The sequence below is a fragment of the Apus apus genome, chromosome 9, assembly GCF_020740795.1.
Source record: "Apus apus isolate bApuApu2 chromosome 9, bApuApu2.pri.cur, whole genome shotgun sequence".
Taxonomy (NCBI): domain Eukaryota; kingdom Metazoa; phylum Chordata; class Aves; order Apodiformes; family Apodidae; genus Apus; species Apus apus.
In genome coordinates, this window is record NC_067290.1 from 11,984,700 (window position 1) to 12,010,687 (window position 25,988).

The 25,988-nt window shown below is 37.5% G+C and overlaps 2 protein-coding genes and 1 long non-coding RNA gene across 6 annotated transcripts in view; 2 read left to right on the forward strand and 1 right to left on the reverse strand.

Moving 5' to 3' along the window:
- The first annotated feature begins 194 nt into the window (after positions 1–194).
- Positions 195–16,940, forward strand: CHDH (choline dehydrogenase). 2 transcript variants are annotated; one of them, XM_051627841.1, is made up of 8 exons: positions 195–665; positions 5,503–6,311; positions 6,733–6,884; positions 10,530–10,659; positions 11,331–11,465; positions 12,488–12,630; positions 13,451–13,553; positions 13,896–16,940. In XM_051627841.1, exons 2-8 carry the CDS (start codon positions 5,558–5,560, stop codon positions 14,312–14,314), a joined length of 1,836 nt encoding a protein of 611 aa, XP_051483801.1. In that variant the 5' UTR covers positions 195–665; positions 5,503–5,557; the 3' UTR covers positions 14,315–16,940. The 2 variants fall into 2 exon arrangements, with proteins under 2 accessions (XP_051483801.1, XP_051483800.1); XM_051627840.1 differs by having other exon boundaries at positions 583–665; positions 5,527–6,311.
- A 424-nt stretch (positions 16,941–17,364) lies between these two features.
- Positions 17,365–25,988, reverse strand: part of CACNA1D (calcium voltage-gated channel subunit alpha1 D) — a 164,386-nt gene continuing 155,762 nt past the window's right edge. For both annotated transcript variants that reach the window (XM_051627843.1, XM_051627844.1), the window contains exons 46-50: positions 25,644–25,793; positions 24,133–24,296; positions 21,257–21,378; positions 20,572–20,892; positions 17,365–19,541 (exon numbers count right to left, since the gene is read on the reverse strand). In XM_051627843.1, the coding sequence (XP_051483803.1) occupies positions 19,248–19,541; positions 20,572–20,892; positions 21,257–21,378; positions 24,133–24,296; positions 25,644–25,793 (1,051 nt within the window). In that variant the 3' untranslated portion in view covers positions 17,365–19,247. The remainder of the gene's footprint in view (positions 19,542–20,571; positions 20,893–21,256; positions 21,379–24,132; positions 24,297–25,643; positions 25,794–25,988) is intronic.
- Positions 25,707–25,988, forward strand: part of LOC127388381 (uncharacterized) — a 49,631-nt gene continuing 49,349 nt past the window's right edge. For both annotated transcript variants that reach the window (XR_007890365.1, XR_007890364.1), the window contains exon 1: positions 25,707–25,795. This is a non-coding gene — a long non-coding RNA (uncharacterized LOC127388381). The remainder of the gene's footprint in view (positions 25,796–25,988) is intronic.

The window sequence follows — 25,988 nt, forward strand, 5'->3', positions numbered from 1 at the left end:
GGTGAGGGGGCGGACTTCGGCCCGCAGCCGCCCTGGCGGGTTTCCAAACAACTCTTACACATCTTGCACGGAGGCCAAAGGGTGCGTTCCTGTGGGAAGTGCCAGCCGCTCTCCTGCCCTGCCTTCCCCGCGGACCTCTCCCCCTGCCGCAGCCACTCCTGAGCGCGGGGGTCCCGCAGCCCAGCCCGCCCTCAGCTCCGTGCCCTCCCGCCGGCGGGGCGGGCTCCCTCTCAGCGCCTCACAGGAGCCACCCCCGGGCTGGGGAGATGCGGGGGGAGCGCGGCGGGGCGTGCGAGCGAGTCGAGCCGCAGCCGGTGGGCTGAGGAGCTCCCGAGAGGCCTGTGGAGAAAGGGCCGGGAGAGAGGAGTGAGGCAGCAGCGGGAGGTGGCAGCCCCCAGACACCAGCGGCTCCGAAGGAGGAACAGGCCTCCAGTCCGGGAAGGAGAGAGACGTGGCCCGTGGGTGCCCCGTCCTGCGGGGGGCACCGAGGCAGGCCCGCGGTCGCCCTCCTCCTCGGGGAGACAGCCCTGGTCCCCGGCCCGCGTGTGGAGCAAGAGCCGCTGCAGGCCCCCCCGAGCAGGATCGCGGGCAGCCCGCAGGGGGCTGCGGCAGCCCGACGCCTCAGGCCGGCAGATACGTTTGCTCATAAAGGAGGAAATAGGGAGGTAAGTAGGGCTTGAATAGTTTTAGCCGTGGAAATGAAATTTACAAGGCTCTGTAAGTGAATGAACTTTTCTTACTAGCAGGACTGGAGGGAAAGTTACTCCAAAACACTCCCACAGCAGATGAATTTAAACTGTACACAATCTGCAGTGGGAGGGGGAAAAAAAGGCAAAAGCTGCTTTTGCCTGAGGATCTGGTCCCCCTGACTCTTACACAGACAGGTCTGGCAGAATTTGTCAGTGTAATGAAGGGCAGATGCCCAGTAAAGGTCCCATTGCTTTGCTGCACCATGAATCATCTCTCCATGGAAGGAGGTTGTATTTTTCACCTGCCAGAGAGGTTATTATTGTTTCGGCCTTGGCAAAATAGGACAGGGAGTAAAGTTTAATCCACACTGACCACGTCTTTGTTTCAGGATCAGTTTAGAGGAACTGGGGTAGGATAAGGTTAATGCAGGAGGACCACACATAGATGAGGGTGGCTGTGGGTCAATATGACAAAGAGAACTGTGCATTGAAATTAGTGTTTTGATCCATTCAATCCAATAATGTATGATTTAAATCAGAATGTCTTGAATTTTTTACCTCTGCACTTCACAACTTAAAAGCAGAGAAAGTTGCAAATCATATACACACCAATTATAAAGTCACTTGAATATTATGACCAGGACACTGTTAACTGACTTCACTTCCAACTCACTTTTTGCAAGATAAAAATTATCTCACTGTTACTCTGCCAGTCCTGTTCTATTTGATGTAAAACAACAACAAAATGCAGCAAATAAAAATTTGAAATAACACCTAGCAATAAATCTGACAAACATACATGACTGAGCGGATTAAAAAAATTCTACTTCAGTTACTTAAAGGGAACAGTAGATTTAGCTTTCCTGGCTGATAATTCAGCCTTCTAGCCCAGACTGTGGGTACCCTATCTTGGTACACAATTTTGATCACTCTTGCTTCCAAGTTTTACAAAAGAATGGGACAGCTCTAACTGGTTAACAGTAATGATGGCAAGTGCCCTCTAACTTTTTTAGGTTAGCCACCTTGTCTGCCTACAGAACCGTTTCATTTCCATCCATTTTTCAATATATCCCCTCCCCCCATGCAGGGTACCTACCCTCCTCTCTTTGTTATGGACTATCAACCCTTCCAATCTAGAAGTCTAGGAGAAAGAAAGGTTCCTGGGCTGAATCCTAGCACTTCTGTTTAGCTTTCTTACAGAGACAACAAGTCCTTCAATACCCTACATAGCCTCCTGCATATCTTTATCCCCTTTCTCTCTCCCCTTTAAAAAAAAAAAAAAAAAAGTGAAGTAACACATTCTTCACCTTTCACAGCTTCACTGTCCCTTAGAGAAGCTTGTTTTCACACATTACCCCAAATCAACATCTGTAGAGTTGCAATGGTAGGTACCCATGGGGTACATCAGGGCATATTTCTCATTCAAGCCTGATACTGTACTCAGAAGCCCCAAACACCTCACTTCAGAAATCTACTGCCTGCTTCTAGCTACCTAGTTTATGATTAAATATATAATTATAGCAACAGAATTTTCCTGCTGAGATGTTCCTACTCTCCTCACTGCCTGTAGGTTCTGCTCAGTAGTAATAATATCTGTAAACATGTACTTTTAAAAAATGTGGTCCAGATTTTGAAGCTCTAGTGAAATACAGTGAATATTTTTTATGTTGTTGCCATATGCATTTCCGCAGGTCAGTTCACTGATTCCCAAGAAACCTCTTACTACACATTCATAAGGAGGTCATGATATGTGAGAATCCAGATAAAGACATGCAGTAATATCCAGCAAGGCCCAAAAGACAACTTGGTGGTGGCAAGTACAGAGTGTTTTAGTAGAACCACGTTGTCTGAATCTCCTTATTTCTACATATTTTGTTTTGACATAGCCACTACAATATTTAATCAAGCTGGCTATGAAACTGTAGTTCCCTACTGAGTAAATTTGGTTAGCTTCCCTAGCACATGTGAAAGCCTTAGGTGACTCTACCTGTTAGGATAACAACCTGACTTTTGTTCCAGTTACTTGAAAAAAGCACATTCTTGATGAAAAACATTTATTAGAAACATTGCACAGATTATAAGTCTTCCCTGGCAAAAAAGAGCCACTAAATGAAAGTTGAGCACAAAGATATGTTAGGTTGCTTCTTGACTGATGTTCTCTTGTTCAAAGAGAGACTCCCACAAAATTCCACAAGACTATCTTCCATAGAAGAACTTGAACAGTGATACACTCATGCATGTTCATAGCACAACACAGATTAAAGAGAAGTATCATCATGTTCTAGTTTCAGGACTCCATTATCTCATTGAGACCAACCCCTTCAATAAAAGGTTGAATTGGTCTGTGAGTTTTAAAGCCTGTACGTGTGAGAGACCCTTAATGAATCAGCTTTTAGAAGGGTCTAGATTTCAGTGTTACAAAAACACATAGTCCTGTAACACCAATGCTGCCTTTGGAGTGTCACATAAGATAGCATTTTCAGGAGCTCAGAAGCCATTGCTTATGCTGTAGCAAGCTGTAGAGCTGCAGTTTCCAGCACTACCAAAGTCAGTCAGTCTCCAACTGAACACAATACCAGGGATTCTGCAGAACTTACCATCTTTATAGCCAAACTAGGCAAGTTGTAGGCTTAGCAGCCAGCATTCCGGTTAGGAGAAACAGTAATATTTGGTGGCATTATGGATGCCATACCAAAATAAGCAGGCCAGCAGTTGTTCCAGAGTATGTGAACCCTACCTAAATAATAACTGTTGACCACTCGTAGGACCAAAACCTGAGGGTTTCTTTCCTCAGGAGTAAGGTTGATAATGGAATCCCATAATGGTGAACCTCCACCAGAAAAAAAAAGAAACAACTCACATTAAAGGGATAAAGTAACTTTCACAGATTGTCAAGGCCCAGGCCCATATTCTACCAACCCCATCAGCTATCTGCTGTTCCAGAAACAATAGATGCTTCAGAATTGTAGCCCTAACAAACAAAAATAAAACAAGCAAAAAACACTCTACCTTTGGGTCTTCCTCTGCTGGATCACGGGAACTTGCCAAACCTGTTTTTCAAGAAATAATCCTTTAATACTCTCCACCTGTAAAAGACTACCCCACTGCCCACCCCCCCTTCCCCTCCACTTTCAGCTGGCATCAATTTTGATTTAGCCATGTGAGAGTCAGCTGTATCCACTCTGGAACTGTGGGCTCAGACCTATCCATTGCATCCTTTTTTTTTTTTTTTTTTTTTTGTAACAGAACGAACTGTTCTCCATGGCTAATTGTTAATTTTCCAGATATTTGTGGGTTTGTATAGCCTGTTACTGGTTTTCCTAGAGAAGGATCTTCCTACAGAAGATCTAGGCTTACTGCTGTCCTTTCCCTGAGAGGAAAAAAACCCACAGTTTTTTATATGAGATTGTACATCAAATTGTAAATCAAGACAGTTGCATGTGAAAAGCTTTTATTAGGAACCTGCACCTAATTGTGTTACAGAGCCTTGAGTTCTTGTGTGCTCTCACAAACTTTACATTGTAGAGTTTCACTTGAAAAAAAGAGTATGGATCTGTTCTACCTTTTAGTAAGAAAAAGTCTGTTATTTCAGTGATTCATTAAAACATTTTCTTCTAGTGCAAACACTCAGACATTTTACAAAAATACAGAGCTTATATATTTACAAAATATTGAATAACTATGAAACTTGAATCTACAAAAATTAACATTAACATCATAACTTATTTCTGAAAAATCAGACTTCAGAAACATAATACAGTATTCAGTATATTTTCAGAAATACTTTTTACAGCCCAAGGCTATCCATTTTCACTAATAATTTATACCAAGAGGAATGGTTTTAAGGGGAAGAAATACACTGAAGTCTGGCTAGCAGCATTGGTACCTGTGAGACTTACATGGCCAGTGAAAATCTTGCATTTAATCCCTTTACCTGAATCTGTGCAGTGGTAAAAAGAACTACCACTTCTACTCAGCCTAAGGATCTGGTGATATTAGATTGTAACTGTCCTCGGAGCACTTCTGCAGGATCTGATTTTAGTAATAAGGTAGGAAGCCACAGATGAACAGATTTAGCCTTTCTTGTCTTAGGAGACATACTTCAAACAATGGCGCTTTTCACCTTAGGGATAGCCAAAAAGAAGCTTCACTGCTACACGTTTATTCTGTAGAGACATTGTCATTGTCATTGTCATTGGCTGCATCTGGAGTATTGTGTCCAGTTCTGGGCCCCTCAGTTCGAGAAGGACAGGCAACTGCTGGAAAGAGTCCAGCGCAGAGCTACTAAGATGATTAAGGGAGTGGAACATCTCCCTTATGAGGAAAGGTTGAGGGAGCTGGGTCTCTTTAGCTTGGAGAAAAGGAGGCTGAGGGGTGACCTCATCAATGTTTACAAATATGTAAGGGGTGAGTGTCAGGGAGATGGAGTTAGGCTCTTCTCAGTGATGACCAGTGATAGGACAAGGGGTAATGGGTGTAAATTGGAGCATAGGAGGTTCAAGGTGAATATCCGAAAAAATTTTTTTACTGTAAGAGTGACAGAGCACTGGAACAGGCTGCCCAGGGAGGTTGTGGAGTCTCCTTCACTGGAGACATTCAAAACCCACCTGGATGCGTTCCTATGTGATGTACTCTAGGTGACCCTGCTCTGGCAGGGGGGGTTGGACTAGATGATCTTTCGAGGTCCCTTCCAACCCCTAGGATTCTATGATTCTATGATAGTATACCAGTTGTACCTGAAAATGGCAGACATTTTAGAGGCTGTGCACTGTATTAAATGTTTACATCTTAATTAGGATTTTTGTTTTAATAGGGTAAAACACTGTATTTTCTTTAGAAATTCTGCAAGAGTGATACTATCAGTAAAGATGGCATACTTAATGAGAGGAGTTAAATGCTGCAGTCCTGTGAATCAGATGCACAAAGTAACAGGAACTCTGTTTAAAGCACACATATTGAAGAACATATTTGGCATCCATGAACAGCAAGTCCAAATTTCACGTGCTTCATCTCAACTTAGTTCTGAAAAGGCAAACTCTTATAATTATGTCATTGTTGGAGCTGGATCAGCGGGGTGTGTATTAGCCAACAGGCTGACTGAAGACCCTCTCAGTACTGTGCTACTTTTGGAAGCAGGCCCTAAAGATACCCTCCTAGGTAGTAAAAGACTGTTGTGGAAGATTCATATGCCTGCTGCATTAACGTACAACCTCTGTGATGAGAAATATAACTGGTATTACCACACAACATCACAAAAGCACATGGATAACCGAATTATGTACTGGCCCCGTGGAAGAGTGTGGGGTGGCTCCTCTTCTCTCAATGCTATGGTGTACATTCGTGGGCATGCAGAAGATTATAATCGATGGAGCAGGGAAGGGGCTACAGGATGGGACTATGAACATTGTTTGCCCTATTTTAAGAAGGCACAGACACATGAACTGGGGCCAGATCAGTACAGAGGTGAAAGCGGACCCCTGCATGTGTCAAGAGGGAAAACAAATCATCCGCTTCATCATGCATTCCTGGAGGCAACCCAGCAAGCTGGGTATCCCTTCACAGATGATATGAATGGTTATCAGCAAGAAGGATTTGGCTGGATGGACATGACTGTACACCAAGGTAAATCATAAAGCAATCCTTAAGTAATTTGTATTTCTGACCCACCAGTGGTTCTTCTGAAAGCATTTTGGAATATGGACATTTAATGTGCATTGAATACCATTTGGTTGTTTAGATTAATGAACAGCTGTGGTAATTACACTGTTCATTTCACAGCAGCTTGCAATCAGTCTAAGGTGTATTTCAGTGAAACCTGCATTGGCATGCAAGTCTTGATTCATAGTTAAATTTGGGAAGAACAGTAGGTTCTCAGCATGTCATTGTGAAGTTAAAATAAAATCTTTAGTTATTATATCAAATCACACTTGCTTCATAAAATTTATGAAGGCTTTCCCTCTGTAAACATCCTGATGGTTATTGGCCAAAATCTTGAAGAACTGAGCATGACTATTTTGATGTTTAATGTAAATATACGTTGTAGGTCAAAGATGGAGCACAGCTAGTGCTTACCTTCGCCCAGCCCTATCACGCCCAAATTTGTCAGTAGCAGTGAAGACGCTTGTAACAAAAGTCTTGTTTCAAGGAACAAAATGCATTGGTGTTGAGTATGTGGAAAATGGGCAAAGGAACAAGGTAAGAGGCTTTTCTTTTCCAGTATGAGAAATACAAGTCCAAGCAAATTTTTTTTTTAATAAACTTTTATTAAAATGACATTTTACTATGCAAAATGTCTGCTTTTCAGATGCTATGTTATCACTTCCAGTATATGATTCCTTATGTGTTAGTTTACAGTAGTTTAAATTTCAGCTGTATTAATTTAGAGATTAACATCTCCATTGTATTTCCATAGCTGATGTCACGGAAGAGTGTTGTGTAAAGTTTCTGGCTGGAACCTATGGTGCAATCATGCACTGTCTCAGTGTATTGACTAGTGTGTTGAATTGCTGAGGTTTCTGAAAAACAGTTTTGAAACTACTGTTCTGGCATAGGAAAATCTGTAACAGGTAGATACTCAAAACTGAATGGTTTAAGGGATACTGAGTAATTTACTTCTACTTTGCCATTATGTATTAAGTTCTCGGATGGTAGTGATGAAACATATCTTCTGGTTGTTTCAGGAATTAGCATTTTTCAGTCTCAGTGCAACTTCCACTGAACATGTGATCATGTGGAAAGAAGCTTGAATTGCCATTACAACTTAAATTTATGGACAAACAGTTCTTTTTATGTACAATTGAATCCATTGATTTCTTTAAGACCTAAAACATTCTCGTTTCCCTTAACTCTTTAGTATTACATCTGATAGGGGAGCATGTAACTAGAAAATTGTCTAAAAGGGATTAATATGTTAATAACTTAGGATATTTAGTCACAAACAGTGATAAAAAGTGTAACAGTAATAGTACAAATCTTGATGGTTTAAGTTCAGTAAGGCTTACAAAATTCAACAGAGAAGTGTTCTCTGACTGAACACCTGCTAAAAGTTAAAATGCAATATTAATAGACTGTTCATTTTCTAATGCACAGAACAAATCTGTTGTTTTCTAAGTGGATTGGTAAAGATAATAAAACAAAAGTTGCAGAAAATTTAATTGATTTAATGAGCTATTAAATGCCTGTGAAAACAATGTCTCTCCTTGATGTTCTTATTCCATTATCAAGATTAATTTTATTGAAGAAAGTCTTGAAAAGCTAATTACATAGGATCAAAGACTTTGAGAAGTCTGGACCACTTTAATTGCAAAATTCTTTAATTGCTATGAATTTTCATACATATGAATACCTGTATGAATTATACATAGTGATTGATACATATTTATAGCATATATAAAAAAAATACACCTTCAAAGTATTTCTCTTCCTTTTTTTCCCCAACATCAAAATCACAGGACTTGTCTGCTTTTACTTTCTGGAAAATGTTATACCTGTCAGGATTGAAGAGCTAATAATTTTACTACATTATGAACATCAAGATGAAAGACTTGATTATATCAAAGCATTTTTTGTTTTTATAATCTATTTTAGGTAGGATCACTTTTACATCAGCCATCAGTAAAATTAAAAGATCATCAAAATCTGATTCAAGCGTGATTCAAAACGTATTCATCAAGCCAGTGATTTCATTGTTATTTCTGTAGACATTGGGGTCCCAGAGAGCTCCCAGAGACTCCAGTAAGCCCTCTGACAAAAGCAGGAAAGGTAGATTGAACATTCCTGGAATTTCAGAGTTAATAAAGCTGAAAAGTGTATTTAAAGAGGACATTTTTAATGTATCATAGACTGAAGAACCCTTACATACATGTTCCAAAGTCAGTTTTTCCTCTTTTAATCTTAGCTTTAAGCACAGTGAAAGGCTGTATATGGGCTAGGAATAATTACAGTGCTGACTACAATGAGTATAGACCTAATGAGCACATTTGAATTCTACCTGGATCCAACTTGTATCAGTTCTGTGTGCACAATAGAAAGTATAAATAATTGTATTTGTATAACACACAAAATACAGACCTAGGTATCGATTCAATGTCACAGATACACTGTATCTTAGCAAACTAATGACTGCCTGGAGCAAAACAACAGCAAACAAAAAGTATCAACACTAGCTGTCTGTTGGCAGTATCAGATAAATAGTGTGGAAACAATGTATCAAAATGTATGTCCTTACTACGTTTTATCTTACTACTATCAACAATCTCTGTATAGCCCATGTACCATTCAAAAATGACAGGATTACTACAAGTTATTAATATGCACTCCATGCTAATCTCTTAACACTTCACCACGCTACAGGGAAAAAATGACACTTTTTATGTTGCTTTAGAAGCTAAATGTCTTTTGTAAAATACAAACAACTCATGATAGCACCTGACATTCTACAAAAGCAGGGAAGGCAGATGAGCGATACTAGATATGTTTGCTTGCACTCTTGTGGGTTTTGCTTGTGTCTCATCTATTTTTCTCTCAATGTAGCCACATTGATATATTTGAATTCACAGATAAATATTACAGTATTACTTTTGCTTTAAAACATTGGACTAGCTTAGGTAACATTAGAATTTGCATTTAATATAAATTGTTGCTTACTTTTTGTTTCTTCTGTGGTGCAGTTGTTCTTTCATAAGGACAGGTGAAGCTTGAATCTTTTTTTTTTTTCTCATGTGCAATAGTTACTATTCAGATTGCAATCGACTTACTAACTCAGTGTGTATACATAGGGTATCTTATATTTTAACAGGCAAGATGCATGCGACTAGGGAGGATGGAGTGCCTCCAATTTTTATGTGTTCATGACCCATCTCATCGAAATAGAAATGGGTAGTTTGAACAATTTTGGGTTCGCCCACATCATTCTCTTTCAAAAAGTAAAGGGAGAGAGATGCCAATTTTTTTCTTAGTCCACACTGTCTTCCCTTTTAACAGTGAAAAGCACTAAGGGGGCAGTTCTGTTCCTAAGATTACGAGATGTGTCAACAGGGAAGAGGCAGCCCCCAGATACAAATGACACAAAGATTTTGGTATTCCTAAATGAGAGTATTTGGGGGCAGAAATGCTTGGAAAGATGTGCCAAAAATACTTGCAGAGAAGGTTCTAGAAAAAGAATTACCCAGCACAGAAAACTGAGTCAAAGGTGGAGGAATAGTTTAGCAGCCTGTATCACAACCCGCTCAAGGTTCAAACTGTTTGATGAGAAGTCTGTCAGCAAAACAGAATTATATATATGTCTGCAGAGTTGTCTGAGTGGTGCTTTAGTGGCTGAGAGACTTCTGAGGACTATGGTGACTATGGTGAGCTAAGAAACTAAACATTAGGTTTGATTTAATTAAGCAAATAAGCTTTTGAGAATTTTTGAGCTGGTGTGCCTCTGAATTCAAAGTCTTCCTTCCTTAGGAGTTTCAGTTTTAATTTGAAAACCATTATTGAAAGTGGAAGTGACACTTAGCTGAATGAGCTGAGCATCATAGGTACTTTTATTTGTGGTGAGTGGCACAGGAGTTATTGGCAGCCATGGTACTGGCTGACCTGAATGTTTGTGTGCCATGCAGTTTGAATGGATTGTAAATATGGGAATAAATACAGAAATAATCAAAGTGAAAGTCTGATTATTTATTTCTGCAGGAACTTCTGGCAACATAGGAATACATTTAGAATGAGAAAAATGTGAGGAAAGATTGTCTAATCTGTATCAGAATGGCATATTTGAACAGAAGCTCTTGACATGTTGCTCACATTCAGATCAAGCTAAATAACATTAGGACTTTTTTGATCATTTCTTTTTAGGCTTTTGCCAGTAAAGAAGTTATTTTAAGTGGAGGTGCCATAAATTCTCCTCAGCTGCTTATGCTGTCTGGGATTGGCAATGCAGATGATCTAAAAAAACTGGGGATCCCTGTTGTTTGCCATCTTCCTGGTAATTTTATTATTTATTTTAACCTTGCGTCTTCCTATGATGTAATTCAAAAACCATTAAGTTAAACAAGTCCATGAAATTCCGTTGTCTTCATGTCAGGTTGTGTAGACTGAAACTGTGTTATAAATCAGTGGAAACATGCATTGACTTTAGAACTGGGGAATAAACTCCTACACTTTCTTCACCATATTTGATAGTGAAAAAAGGCTTTCTGAAAAATGCCACTGAGTATTTTTAAAGTAAAGTAGCATTCTTACTTACCATTTAGAATTTTGAATGAATTTTGATCCACAATAGATTGTATAAACTCCCACTGTCATATATACTCAAAGATAGAAGGAGTAAGATGAACTTTTGTTTTAAACTAGAAAAGCTAGTACTGTATATAGAAGTCATATCTGGCAATTCTAGAAAAACTGATATGTCTGCTGTTAAATTTCTATTTTCATTCTAGTTACGCTATGTTTTTGTAAAACCTTATTCTGACATGAGCAAAAGGCTGATAAAACTCATGGTCTTGGTCTTAGTCATCACTGCTCTTATAAGAGGTTAGTTTAGTTCCCATTTATGCTGTTTTCTGGTTGCAAATCTTGTGTATAATTGTTCTGTGTGTGATAACTTCTTTTTTTTTCCTTTGTTCTCCCTCCTTCCCCTTTCTACTCCCATGTCAGGAGTAGGCCAGAACCTTCAAGATCATTTAGAAGTGTACGTCCAGCAAAAGTGCACCAAACCTATTACTCTATATAATGCACAAAAGCCACTTAACATGGTGAAGATTGGTTTAGAATGGCTTTGGAAGTTCACAGGTAGGAAACAAAGAAAGCAATCACTCTACCATTGATAGATTTAGAATTATTACAGCCTTTTATCTATGAATTTAAATATATAATTTTCATAGTTCTCATTTTAAGAACAAAAATCTGCCTTTAAAAATCTCAGTGCTACTGAGAAAAGGCTTTGTAAAAAAAAAGAAGAAAAAAATCTGTTTGAAATACATATCGTGTCAGTAAAAACATTCTTTAACTGAATTAAGTTTTCAGTATAATTACCACAAAAGAATTACCTAATAGCTCTGATTAGATCCCTTTAGGCTTGCATGTAAATCAGAAGTGACTTTTGTTAAAATGGTACATACATTTTACAGTAACACATCTGTTAAGTTGTACCATAAAAAAAAAAAAACCTGTAAAACTTATCTTTGGACTCAGTCAAATACGTTGGCCAAAGTTGAGGTCCTCATCAACTGCTGTATTATTATGTTAGTATTTGACAACTTATGCTGGGTATATGTGGCTTCCTACCATGCAGGTAAACGTTGAGGGCTAACTTATGGTTTTAAATGGATGTGAACAATAACATAACATGAGGAGCGTTGCAGGCTCTTCACCTTCCCCTCCAGGGCAGGTGCTGCTGACAGCTCTGCCTGCTACCACAGGAGAGCTGTACTGCCTGCCACGGACCCTGCAGGGCAGTAACACCAGGATGCTGCCATTGGTTTCTTCCACACTTGTTAGGATCCTGGGACCAAACCTGCCTCTGGAGTTAGACCCTAGGCCTGCAGGTTACAGCGTGATAATTGTAACACCTCACTCTCAGATAAGTAGAATTTCCAAAGTTATGCATATTTACATTTATCTAGTGATTAAAAAGCAGGTGAAAGTGATGCATATTGCTTAAATTACAAGTTCTTCATAATGGATTTGCCCTCCTTGCAGTTTCCACTGGATATGTAATTTATTCACAGTAGTGAAACCAAAGATTAAAAAGTGGACTTCTTGCTTTTCTGAGGTATTTTAAGGGCATTTTCTCTGTAATTTATACTTTCTAGGTGAGGGAGCCACTGCCCACTTAGAATCTGGTGGTTTTATCCGAAGTGAACCAGGGGTCCCTCACCCCGACATTCAGTTCCACTTTCTCCCTTCTCAGGTGATTGACCATGGTCGGGTTGCTTCCACAATGGAAGCTTATCAGGTGAGTTGTTGAAGAACATAGTCCAGTAGTGTTCTGTAGCAATTAGTAAGGAAGCTTACACTTTATTATAAACATTGGTAATTTGACTATTTACTGAAAAATATTTGGTTCAGTGTAATACAGAAAGTTGGCTTAACCTCCTATATTGGGGGGAGCGGGAAAAGAGTGGAAAGAGCTTGTTATTTGATATTGCTACCAAAATTATGTTACTTTTTATGTTTAGGAAAGTGTGCAAGCATTGAACAGCTGTTTAAGTATTTGCACTACTGAAGTGCCATAGTGCTATTGATTAGGACACTGTTATGCTAGATGCTGTACAAAACTAAACCAAGGTGTTGCCTACTCCACAGTGGTTTAGCCAGAGGTTTGAGGCCACTCATTTATTCACTAGCACAAATCCAAGCCCCATTTTAGACTATCATCTTGACACAAAAATCTGCGCTAGTGTTGGGGAACTCTCATTGAATATACATGTTTCTTATTCTTAGTCTCTTTTCTTCAGTGATGCTAGTAGTTTGATCTGATGCTATTTGTAGTAGAATGCTCTGTTATTACTAAATTGAAATGGTTGTATTTTAAATTAAAAGAACAGCTGTGAGTTGATAAGACAGGTATATTTCTTTACCCCTATGGAATACTATATCTACAATAAATCTATATAAAATGGAAACATGTTCAATAGCATTTTCCATTATCTCCCTTTAATGTTCATATTTGCTTAATTTGTAAAGCCTGTCCAAATTGAAAATAAAAATTAAAAAAATCAAATCATACTGAATTCAGAAATGCATGTGTCATTAGTAGAGTGTGGGTGTTGCAGGTTCATGTGGGACCCATGAGGAGCACGAGCGTGGGCTGGCTGAAGCTGAAGAGTACAGACCCAGAAGACCATCCTATCATTGAGCCTAACTACATGTCAACAGGTCAGTGCTGTTTCAGTAGCAGATTTTCACATCTACTCAACATCAGCTTGTAAGTACTGGTTGGTGCATGGCTATTTATTTCTTGTTTATAAAAGTCAGTATCAAAAGAGGCCATTGTGCAAAGCACTGTAAGACCCAAAATTCTTGGATGCAGTCAAAATTCTTTGTGTTTGCTGCATTGTGCTGTTCTTTTCTCTCTGAAAAATACTCTATCTGGCATTCAGCAATAATTGTGAGACTGTCTCCAGCCTTTTTCTTTTGATGTTTGTTCTTGTTATGCATTTTGTATGTATTACTAAATTCAGGGTCTACTTACAGTTTTCTTATTTTCTTTCCATTCAGAAAGAGATATTTGGGAATTCCGCCAGTGCATCAAGTTGACCAGAGAGATCTTTGCTCAGAAAGCTTTTGAAAAATTTCGTGGGCCTGAAGTTCAACCTGGAAACCATGTTCAGTCTGACAAAGAAATAGATGCTTTTGTAAGGCAGAAAGCTGATAGTGCTTATCATCCTTCTTGCACCTGTAAAATGGGCCAGGTTTCAGATGGCACTGCTGTAGTTGATCCCCAAACAAAAGTAATTGGTGTTGAAAACTTGAGAGTAGTGGATGCTTCAATAATGCCCAGTGTTGTCAGTGGGAATTTGAATGCCCCAACTATTATGATAGCAGAGAAAGCTGCAGATATAATTAAGGGCCTCCCATCACTTCAGGAAAAAAATGTTCCTGTATATAAGCCCAAGACCTTGGAAACACAGAGGTAAACAAACACTCATCCTTTCACATCTTTTCCTACTTAGGTTTTCATCAGTACTTTGGCATCTCATACAGAATATGCCAACAAAAAATACTATGCAAAACAACATATCCTATTGAAGTAACTATTAATTTGTGGCATTCTCTTATCTTACATTACCTATTAATTTTTTTAATTAGTTGGCTTAAGCTACTTACAGTAGTAAAACATGACCTTTTGTGATACAATTCAAATCTTTTGTTGAAGAGAAGCTTTCTAAATTACAAGACAAATTGTGCACATAAACCAGAAATACTGTGCAATTCATGAGGAATGGAAGAGATGAATTTGTGCTATTTTGTGTAAAGCAAGAAGCATGTTATTTAATATTTGTTTTCTCTCTCAGTCACTTTCAGATACTGAATTAAAAAAAAAAAGACAAAACACTTAAAGAAACTGAAGTAATTCAATGACATTTAATCTATTGACTTGTTTGGATTCATTAAGTATTCCAAAATAAATTGACTAATCAGCTGACAAATTATAAAGTAAAAGCTTATGTAGCCTAAGATTGCTTAGGACTTTTGGTAAACAAAATAAACTTTTTAATTTTTTGCAGAAAAAAGGGAATTTAACACTATTTGAGCAGATTGTAAAAAAACTTGCAGTCAGATGTTGGCTAGAGAGACAACTGCAAATGCTTAAGCAGATACTTCTACGTGGTGCTGCTTGCTGTAAGGCAGTGGTTGAAAGCCCTGCCACTCAGGCAAATGACTGAATTCATTAGAGTATCTGCATAAAGAGTAAACAAAAGTACTGAAGACAGAAGATGATAGCAGTGAACTCTGATCCAAAAGGAGTAAACAAAAGTACTGAACATAGAAGATGATAGCAGTGAACTCTGATCCAAAAGGAGACAGGTAAACCCTTTCTATGTATGTGATTGACTAGCTGTTATAGTAAGACAATCCATCTGATGCAGCTGTGAACCAGGGGAAAGCATGAACTGCATATGGTGCACCATTTTATGGCAAATAGGCTTTATGCAGCACCTGTGCTTTTTAGATGAGGTATTCAGTAGGTCTCTTAGGGTCATTTGGAATACAAATTATTAGGATACTCAGAGTAGCATTTACTGGAGAGACTTCCTACAATCCTGTGCAGTTGAGAGGGGAAATAATTTGGAAAGATAGAATATTGAAGTTCCTGCATTTACAGATTTACAACATGGGTTTCCACTCCAGGCATACAAGATGGGAACTGTTACTACACAACTGCAGAGGATTAAGTAGTCAGTGCCTCACATAACTTATTACTGAACACAAACAGAGCTATCTTCTGTTATGTGAAGCTCTAATAGATAAGGAAACAGCAAGGTTAGACATACATGCCAAAATGCACATGTATCTTATGTTCAGGTACATATGGAATTGGGCAATTTGATAATGAGGCGGTTCTTCTGAAACATCATCATTTTTTCTTGCAGTTCTAAACATACAGACACCTCACAAATTTATTTTTTTCCAAATACTTAATACTTTCATTACTGTGAACCACAGTTGCTCTATTAATTTAGGCCTCACTGCTATGGAACATTAAGGCTCCTTCATGACATTCCTTTGATGCAGGGCTAAAAAAATGGCTCAGGTATTTGCTAATTTTGTTGCTTTAGGGAAATCCTTAGGTAGCATCAAGCTACCATTAGTTTCTCCTGCATTGCTGATACTGAATTCCTGTTAAAATCGTTCTTACTTCTAACAGTCAAGTCTGCTAAGGAATACTTGGAACAGGTACAAGATATTCTAGAGTTGAATATCACTCCCAGTACTACCTGGATATATATATTTATATAAATTTGCAGAATGTACTACGTTATGCATTAAAAACCAGGTAACAGTAAAAGCTCATGTCAGAATTTGAAAGTCACTAGACCTGCCAGCATAGCTTGAGCCAGCAACAGTACTGTGAGAACACCAGCATTTCCATCATAAATTACTTTAGTGTGAGAAATGCTTTTAAAAGCAGCAGAAAATAGCAATATTTGTAAAACTGCATTATATTTAATTTCCACAGCTTAAAATCCTTTCCGAGTGTCTGATTATAATTAGTCTGCAACTAAATGAGACAGCTATTTAAATACTGGAAAACTGGAAAGGGGGCTTGCAAAATGCATTTTCTATAAAATAAACATAGAACCATATTTTGAGGAATAATAAAAGCATTTATGCATTTCTTTAAAATTATGAGTTATTGTAGAGAAAACAATCAAGCATATCTTATTACAGTGTTATAATTTTGAGTCTCTATTTTTCTATCATCCAAGCTCCGAAAGCACGGTTCAAATATGAATATATTTTATATATTCACTTCTTCAGTGACTTTACTTCGCTGTAGAAGACATAGGTATGTTTAATTAATCACTAATATTTTCTGTGATAATACACATATATAAACAAATCTGGAACCTAATGAAATATGCTTTAGTTGTTGAGATAACTAATTTTTCTCTATTATTTACTATGATTGGTAGTATTTAAAGGTGCCAATTACCATGTAATTGTACAAATTTTTTTTTCTATACTTCTGTAATAAAATTAAACAGTTATTCTATGTACGTGCATATATGTTCTCCATTAAAAATTACCTATATAGAACATGGTTTGTAACTAAATTTCCTTAATTATTTGTTTTTATAAGGACTATTTTCTGTAAGCTGGGAAAGCGTAACAAAGTGACTCATGCTGGGTAACCTACCCAAGTGTTTGCTGGCAGACAGCATGAAAGGTTTGTTTTAACACTTTAGGGGATTTTAGCCAATTTTTCCTAATTATTTCTATAGATCTGTATCTAGGGAAGTAATAATCCTCTAGATAGTAGGGGGGCAAGAGTGCTCTTTTTTATCCAAATACTTCAGATTCTTTCTGGTTAACAGCAATCATTCATGAAAGACTTGCACACTACGGTAGTGTAGACTGGTGACTATATTCCACACATTCCCTCCCATTCTTCCAACAGTGCAAACAGAATTTAACTTTTGGAGCTTCTTGGTGAAAAATTATTAGTAAAAGGAGTCCCAAGTATAATAAAATTATTACACAGTTTTATTTTGAAGAACATTTTGCATTTGTTTTAATACAAAATGATGTAGGTCAAGAAATAATTTACAAACCTTTAAGTTCTTATCCTGGCATTTGAAATAAGAATGATTTCAGAGGAAGTCTGTAAGCTATTCATAGGAAACTCTCATTATGTACAAAATGTTTATTGACATGTTTTAAACATCACATTTGTAAAAATGTGAACTGGATTGCTATCTAGCAGGTAAAACCTGATAAGATAACTTGTTAGAACAAGTCATTGTGATCCAGTGCTAACAAAATAGACAGTAGCTTTCATTATTTTGTTTTTTACCTCCAAGGTTGTATTAGCCTCAAAGTCATTTTAGGATTTTACTGCATTGTGAACAATATCTAAGCCCTCTCTTGATTGCATAAAAATAAATATTTGAAATAGTATCCATAGAAGAACAGAAAGGTAGAGGAAATGAAATAGTATACTCCTTATATAATCAAGATTTTTGGTTCTGTGAAGAATAATTTTATAATTTTTCTTTTCTTTCCAAGCAAAGTAGTATAGAAGTAAAAATTTTTCATTTACCTGTGAAATATTTTCCACCCAAGATGCTTCCTATCAACGTAGGGTATATGTCGATAATAACACTGTCAAAACTAATTGTCTCATGACCAGTAATATCCTGGCATGAAATTTCAAATTTTTAAATTATTTTAGTATTTATTTGTAGCATGGGATTAATTAAGAAAAAATACAGCTTATTTTTTAATCAAAAGTTAAAATAACTAAATCTTTTACCTTTCCAAGTATAAGACTGTAAATAGTCAACTGTGCATCCCTTATGCAGAGAGATTAATTCGACTCCCTTATTAAAAAAAAATTAGGTTCTGTTGTCAAGTTCAAACTTGACAATTTATCCCAAAAAGATTTACACTGAGAGGTGGCTCTATTTAAATATTTATACTATAGATCTATATATTCCAAGTAAAAATACTTATATCTAGAATTCTGTGGAGAGTTACAATAATCAGGGTCCATAAATATTGCTGCAGTTCAATTACGGTACAATAATTACAAAATATAGAACATCTCTTTACAAATACAAATCATTGTATATTACAATTCATTTACAATAATTTCTACTATATAATTTTTAGCAAACTATCTTATCTAATTCTACTATAACCTGGTTGCAAGTGCATTAGTAAGAATGCAATGATTCCAGTATATTTCGCCCTTAACATGATAGTCATAAAACAGACTATCTGAATGATATTTTCCTATGTAAACTGGTGTTACATATGACAGATTATTCTTTATATAACTTCTTTTTCCAACGATCTCTAACAGGTAGAGCATAACAAACTGTACTTTAGAAGACCATTAAGAAATCAGGAGGCAAGTTTGAAAGCAATGTTAGAACAGATATGCAACAGGTAGCTGATATGTGAGTACTGAGGCAATGACATTATTGGTTGTCATCACTCATGTTGCGATTTCCCACCCAATTTTGTGCCAGTTACACAGACATTTCCACTGACAAAATCCTGCTCTACTACAAAGGACTATAGCACAAGCCTGAAAGACAGGCAAGATATTACACCTCAGAATCCTGCTCTAGCCCTCAAAAAACTGATTGTCACAATCTACTTGGTTTCAAAATAACCTTGTTCCTACAGAGGAACTGAAGATTCTGTGGGAGGAGACTTGACTTACTGCAGCTCTGATCATATTTCGGCAACCTGGAGATAATCAACTTAGTTATGGCTTCCTTGAGGTGTGACATCACTTGTACAAAACTTGATTGGTTATTCACTCCAGCTAGTGCCTAGCATCTTTAAACCATGAGGCACTTTTTCTGTTATTAAAACCATTCTCCTTGTTAAATACTATAAGCTCGTGATGCATATCATTTCATCAGCTAAATCTTCTTCATATCGTCCTGTTTCTGGTTCTTCATCACTGTAGCCAGGACCAAAATCCTGAAGTTCATAATCTTGTCTGCTTAAAATGGGAAACATATCCCCATTGGTCCCATTGCTAATATTTCCATTGAGAAGATTACTTGCTGCACTTTCCATCTCATCAATAGTCATGTCACATGCATCAGCAATCTCGTGTTTTGTAGCTGAAACAAATTTAGGGTCCTTTGCATACCTTCCTAGGCCTTCAGATATAAGTACCTGGCAGATGGAGGGAAGAGAATGAGGTTTACAGTGGAATTACAGAAGAACAGACAGGTCATAGCAACATTTCTCAGTTGTAGAAAAATACTGGAAACCCTATGCTGAATCACTACAGCAACCCACAGCAAAGCTGCATGTGTAAAGAACAATCTAATCAACAGTCAAATGGCTCCTAAATGGCACTGTATCAGTTATGTAATAATATAACTGATAATGCAATATCTGGCTTTTTAGAAATCTGGGAGTACTCCTTGATAAAAATCAGTCATCAAGCTGATACACTTTTACTGATACACTGTTAATGTATCACAGATGGTGCAATTAGAACAATTGCCTGAAACAGAATTCTGGATATGTTCTCAAAACTTCAGGGCACATGGTAGAAATGCTGAAGTCCCACTTGCTAACAAAGTATATTGTTTAGCTCATAGCAATGGAAAGGAAGTGACAGATGGAAGCAAGAATCTAACCCCTCTCTTGAGTGCTATGATTCAGAAATGCTATATACTCTTAAAATATTTTTTAATATAAAAGAGCATTCTTAACATTCTTTAGCACACCTACAAATAAATCCTTGTAGTTGCTATTCGCCTGTCTGCATTTAGTACACTCATTCATAAAGCTCTTGTTCTTTTATTCAGATTACTGCAAGAATAGTGACATATTTCTATAGAAACAATGGAGAGAACAGGCATATGTATCATCTCTCCCCTATCAGCCATTGCAGAAGGACACTTCATACCTGACCCTCATCTAGAAAACTGAATTTCAAATCACTTTGAAATATTTCCAGTTCTCTGACACATTAATCTTAAGATGTGTATTCAGTAGAAATCCTTTACTATCTGACAACTACAAATAGGGCCCCACATCTTTACCTAAAACCAGTTTTGGGCTTTGAAACTGAAAAGACTAAGTTTTCTGAGATAACGTGGACTGAATCATATGCTTTTTAAAGTTAACCAAAAAAAAAAAAACGGAACAGACAGACACTCCTGTCTACTACAGAGGTTTCTGGAATACTTACCGCTTCCACCAAACTGTCTGCGCTCCTCTGTTTGTCACTATGCTTATGCCTAAAGTCATTAGGTACAGTTAAATTGGCTGGTGTAAATGTTTGGTAGGAAATATCAGGGTCATCTGTGTACCAGGAGCTCCTGTGCAAGGAAGGCAGGCTACCATTCATATGTTCTGTTGATTCAGCCCTATCGATCTGGATTAGAGGTGTGTAATACGGAGTATGGTCCCTGTTGGGAGGGGTTGCAGGTGGGGTAGCCCAGGAACGTGTGGAACGACTTGGTGAATGTTTATGAGCTTTGCTGGAATCCAAGCCTGCAACAGCCATGACCTGGTAAGGGGAAGAATTTTAGAAGTGAGTGATTTCAAATGCTTGGTCATACTAATTTCTCATTTCAGCAGCTAGTTCAAACCAATGCAGCTATGCAAAGTTAACATCTTCTAATGTTTAATAGTCATGTAAAGGAGGAACAGGACAGTAAATTGAGAGGATACTCATTCTCAATGTTTTGTAGATTGATGTTTGAGAAGCCTCACTTCTAGAAACCAGAAACCTACACTTGGCCTAGAAGTCGTGCACAGGAAAACTACCTAATCACTATTACTGTTTCAAACAACAATGTAAATCAGAAATACAATACAGAAGCTGGAAAAAACTAATTAACTATGAGCTAAATAAGAATTTTTTTTTTTACCTGCTGTTGCATTAAATGAAGTGGTAAAGCAGTGCGATGGTGGAAATTGGGAGAGAGTGGTATGTCATCTTGACTGCTTTGTCGGCGGAGGCATTCGAAGTTGAAGGAAGATCGTCTATTTGCTACAGGGAAACCAGAATTCATTAGGAAAACAAAATACTGTTCCTCAAAGTTTGTTATTTCCAGAATTCCAGTGTGAGTCAACTATCACACAAATAAAAACCACAAACCCCAGTGAGAAATAAGTTATGCTAACAGAAGCAAGCAGCTGATCATAAGACAATGGACAAATTCATCACGAGCAAATGCAGTCCTTTGTAAAAACCATACAAGCAGCCTGACATTACAGAACTTGAAGCAGCTCATTCACAAAGCAAGCTTTTATAATGCAGCAGACTGGTTCAGACACTTTACTTCAGGGTTTTGCTGTAAATAGTTCCTATTCTTTTTTTTCTTTCTTTAGGTGAGAACATCAAGGCTTCCTCCCCATGCCAAAAAACCCATACACTAGTTCTTAATAATAGGTCTGAGCTTCTTTTAAAATCTGCTGAGATACTGAACCTCTAAAATTTATCAGTTGTGTTCCTGCACATTAAATACGTGGTTATGACAGAAGGCCCAATGGTGATCGTGTGACATCACAGTGTGTAAATGAAAAGACTTCTTACGTTATCCTTATGCAACCTACATCAGAACTGGGATAGCAAATGCCATCTTATCTAGTACATTTATCTAGTCTTTTTAACATGAGATAAAAAGTGTAAGCTTCCTCTAAAGAAATGTCTGCATAACACTGTCATCAAAACTTTACCAGAAAAGTTAAATGAATTGCAAAGGCTGCACTCACAGGAAGCCTTCACTTCTCCTCCTGCAACACCACCATGGGAAGACCCCAGAGGATGTTTTTAAAGAAGGTTGTTCTCCCGGAATGTATGGAATGGATATACAAATCATCCATTTCTTTGGCTTAAAATTCCTCTGCTATCAGAAAAGCTTGTAGAAAGATGTATAGGAGTCTCCTTCCACAGTCTCCCCTTTGCCTGATATCTTTTACCTCTAAGAGGTAGCAACTTTCTGTACATTCCACTATCATTCATCTGAGTTATTTACCCTCTGTAGCACAAGACTCATGTTCTTTCCACTTTCCCCATCTGTGCCCCTTAAGGTCAAAAAGCCAAATAGCAGAGAGCATGACTAGTCTTGTTCTAAGGAGCTGAGTGCCAAAAGTGAGGATTCAGGACTGACAGTATTGCTGAAGAAGGTTTCCTTTATTATGTAATCATGTATTTTGCTGCTGTCCTTTACTACAGCTTTCTGTAGCTTTAAACAATCTAAGACTTTATCTCAGATGTTGAATTATGATCCCAGTACACGTCTCTGAAACACTTGTTTAAATCTATACCTGAATTTTCTTTAGGGTGTCTAAGACAGGAAAGGACTGAACCTCATTTTCCTACCAACTGGGTCCTTACAGTCATAAATAAATAAATAAATTTACTGTGACTCTGGCTGCCAGCATCATCAGAATGAAAGACAACTCTGGCTTTGCTAGATAGCCAGTTCATCTTGTAACAGACAAAACATGGAGACTATTCTAGAAGTGAACCTGTCTTGTCTGGGTGGCACTTGTTAGATGGCATCATCCAAACACACATGTAACAGACCTGGCTGTGCTGACCGTGGCATGTGTAAAAGCACCCTTAGGGACACTATGGGGTTGCATAGAGCTGAGTGTTGATTCTTATGCACTAAACCAGTCTTTTCATTTAACCTCGGAAAGAGGTTTATTTTGCACTTCAAAACCCAAAGTGCTTCCTCTCTGTGAAGTGCCAGGGTTCAAAGACCAAAATCCAAGAGCTTTGAATTTCTGCCTAGTTTCACTGGAGGATTAGCACTGCTTATCTCTGCAGTATGGCCTGGAACATATTAAAACAAAATTCCAGTATAAGAAGCATGAGAGCTTTTAGAAATGCGGATAAAGCAATATTGTGCTTAAGACAAGGAGAAATCAAGAGAAAGATCTAAGGAGGAGAAAAAAATTAAAGAAACAGGTAAAAACATCTGTTGACAACAGTAATTCAATCTATACATTGAAACATTTTCTCCCTCAGAAGAAACACAGAATATTAAGCATTGTTTCTCAGCGTAATAAAGTGCCAATGTTAATCTGAAATAAGATGCTTAGCCCAAGATAACAATTTTATTTTTCACAGGGACTTGAGAAACTCATGTTAAAAAGCTAAAGGCACTTCAAAAGTAAGGAAAACAACCCACAAAACCAAAGAACCATTAAGCTCACTCATGGTTCTCTGTTCCCTGAAAATTATCCATCTTCAGTCTATAGTATTTATTAAATCACTACTCAGTAAAGCTGTAAATGGAACTGATTACAATATCACTGTGCAGCACGATTGCTTGGAGACAGGGGAAGTGCCAGCAGGTGAGTCACTGGAGACAATGGCACTGACTCACTGCAACACTGCACACCTATGGGTGTGAATAAGGGCACATGGATTGAAACCCTGTGATCAAAGTTTCCAAGCAACCTACTGCTGCATTCTACCCTACTCTTCTTCATTTATCAAATCAAGTTAAAACTGGAAAATAAAATGGTTATTTTTATATTACTGGATGAGTGAGGCAAGAGATACTAAAAAGACTGACTTAAAAACTAGGATATATAGGCTCTCTGACCAGTCTTGGAGGATGAATAGATATTTCTGCCATAAACGATAATCCACTAGCAACAGTAAAGAAGAAAACAAGAAATTACAGGTTTGGAATCCAAGTTAAAAGAAGCCTTTTTAAATCGGAACAAGTCTGAATGTATTTAAATAATTCTAGATTTACAAACAAATTGTTCTTAATATACTTACGTGTTGGTGTTGGAGGTAGCAACCGTCTCCTAGGAGATCTTTTTGTATCATAACAGGTCTGTGAATCATCTTCCTCAAAAAAACCATGTGGGTGATGGTAACCTTTTGGTCTCTCAAAATCAGAGTCATGGCAGTGATATCTACAGTGGTAATCATACATATGCCTGCATGTAAAACACAATAAAGAAAATGTTACTTCGGTCAGTTTCTGTAAATTAATCTATTATATTTCTCTAGAAAACTTTCAAACCTACACTTTCTCCAGAAAAATAACCAAAGATTACATTATGCAATTATATGACTCAATTTAAAAATCCAATTTCTGCAGACAAACTGATTTAGAGATAGCAAGCATACAGGTTTGTACTAGTATAGCTACACAATAAGTTCCCAGGTAAAATTTTTATCAAATTATATTTTCAATTAAGTTATTCTTACAAGTACAGACTAAAATTGAGGACCTCAGTGGTACATTGCTTAAAAACAAAAAAACCCCTCTGTTCTAGTCTACTGTCACGCTCTTTTGTGAACCCTGGGTAACATGCGGAGCACAGAAACTCAAAGAATGGATTTTGGATGCTTCTTTTTGAAAATTGAATCTTGGAAGGATGTTATTTGCCTGTAATTATACACAAAAATTAATGACCTCAGAATTCCATAACATTTAGCTTTCAGGCAAACCAACCAGATTCATCAATCTTGTCAGAATTCCGATGGCAAAGAAAGACAGTATAGGAGGAGAAGAATTGTCTGGCATTTCTGCATATGCAGTTATGGATCTAAGATAAAATGGCAATGCATTCCTCTACTTCTGGGCTGGATTCCAAAACAAAAAAAAAGTGGAGGGTATTTTTGAGATGTTATTATGACTAAAATTCAGTTGATGGCATTTCCTTAAAGCTTATGGAAATACGAATAAAACTTTTAAAAAACACCTAGTCCAAACATATAAAGGCCAGGACAACTATGACAGTGTTAAGTGTTTGTATTAAGGAGACAAAAAATAACGTCAAGAGGAGAATTATTAATAAAGAGGTATAATGAGAGTTTTCAGAAGGAACTAGTCAAATACTTCATTGGTCCAGCTAGTACTTCCTCATGATCTCAGTCCATAGTCTACCAGTTTCACCTTTCTTTTCAGGTTAAATTAAAAGAAGAAAACAAATTGTAAAAGTTCTTTTATCTGAGCTTGATCCATCTTTCATTGTATGTGAAATTTTAATTCTAAATGAAATGTTTCTTCAGTTATGCAGTCTCTAGTCTACACTCAGTTCAAAGGAACTTTCTGCTTTCCTTTGAATTTGATACAGACGTTTTGCTGGAGTGAGCACATGATGCCAAATGCAAAAGATACTTGGCACACACTATTCCTACCCCCCATTTCACTTGCCAGCAGTCGTGGAGTATTCCCTTCATTAGGGAATTTTCAGCAGAAGTGTGCTTAGTGAAGCCTTTACAGATATGCTCCTAATTTATTGATATATTTTTTTCCAGTTTAAAAATGTCCTCACCTGTTTCCTGACAACATACTGTCATCTTCATAATATTCTTCTCCACTAAAGTACTCCTGCTCTCCCAAATAATGATCATCATTGCAATAGTCTTGAACTTCACGTTCTTCGCGGCAAATAGTAGGTCGACGCCCATCACCAGAGTCAGATCTGTAAGCAGCAAATACTTGTATTTTTAAATATTTTTATTGATATAAATGATATATTGTATATTTTATACACAGGTCTGTTAATGTGCTTCCAAGAAAATAAATTTTTAAAAAGGGGAAAGAAAAAAGGCAAACATTAACCAGTGTCTTGTCAAAATGTGGTGTTATAGTAAATTGCACAGAACTGCAGTTCAGA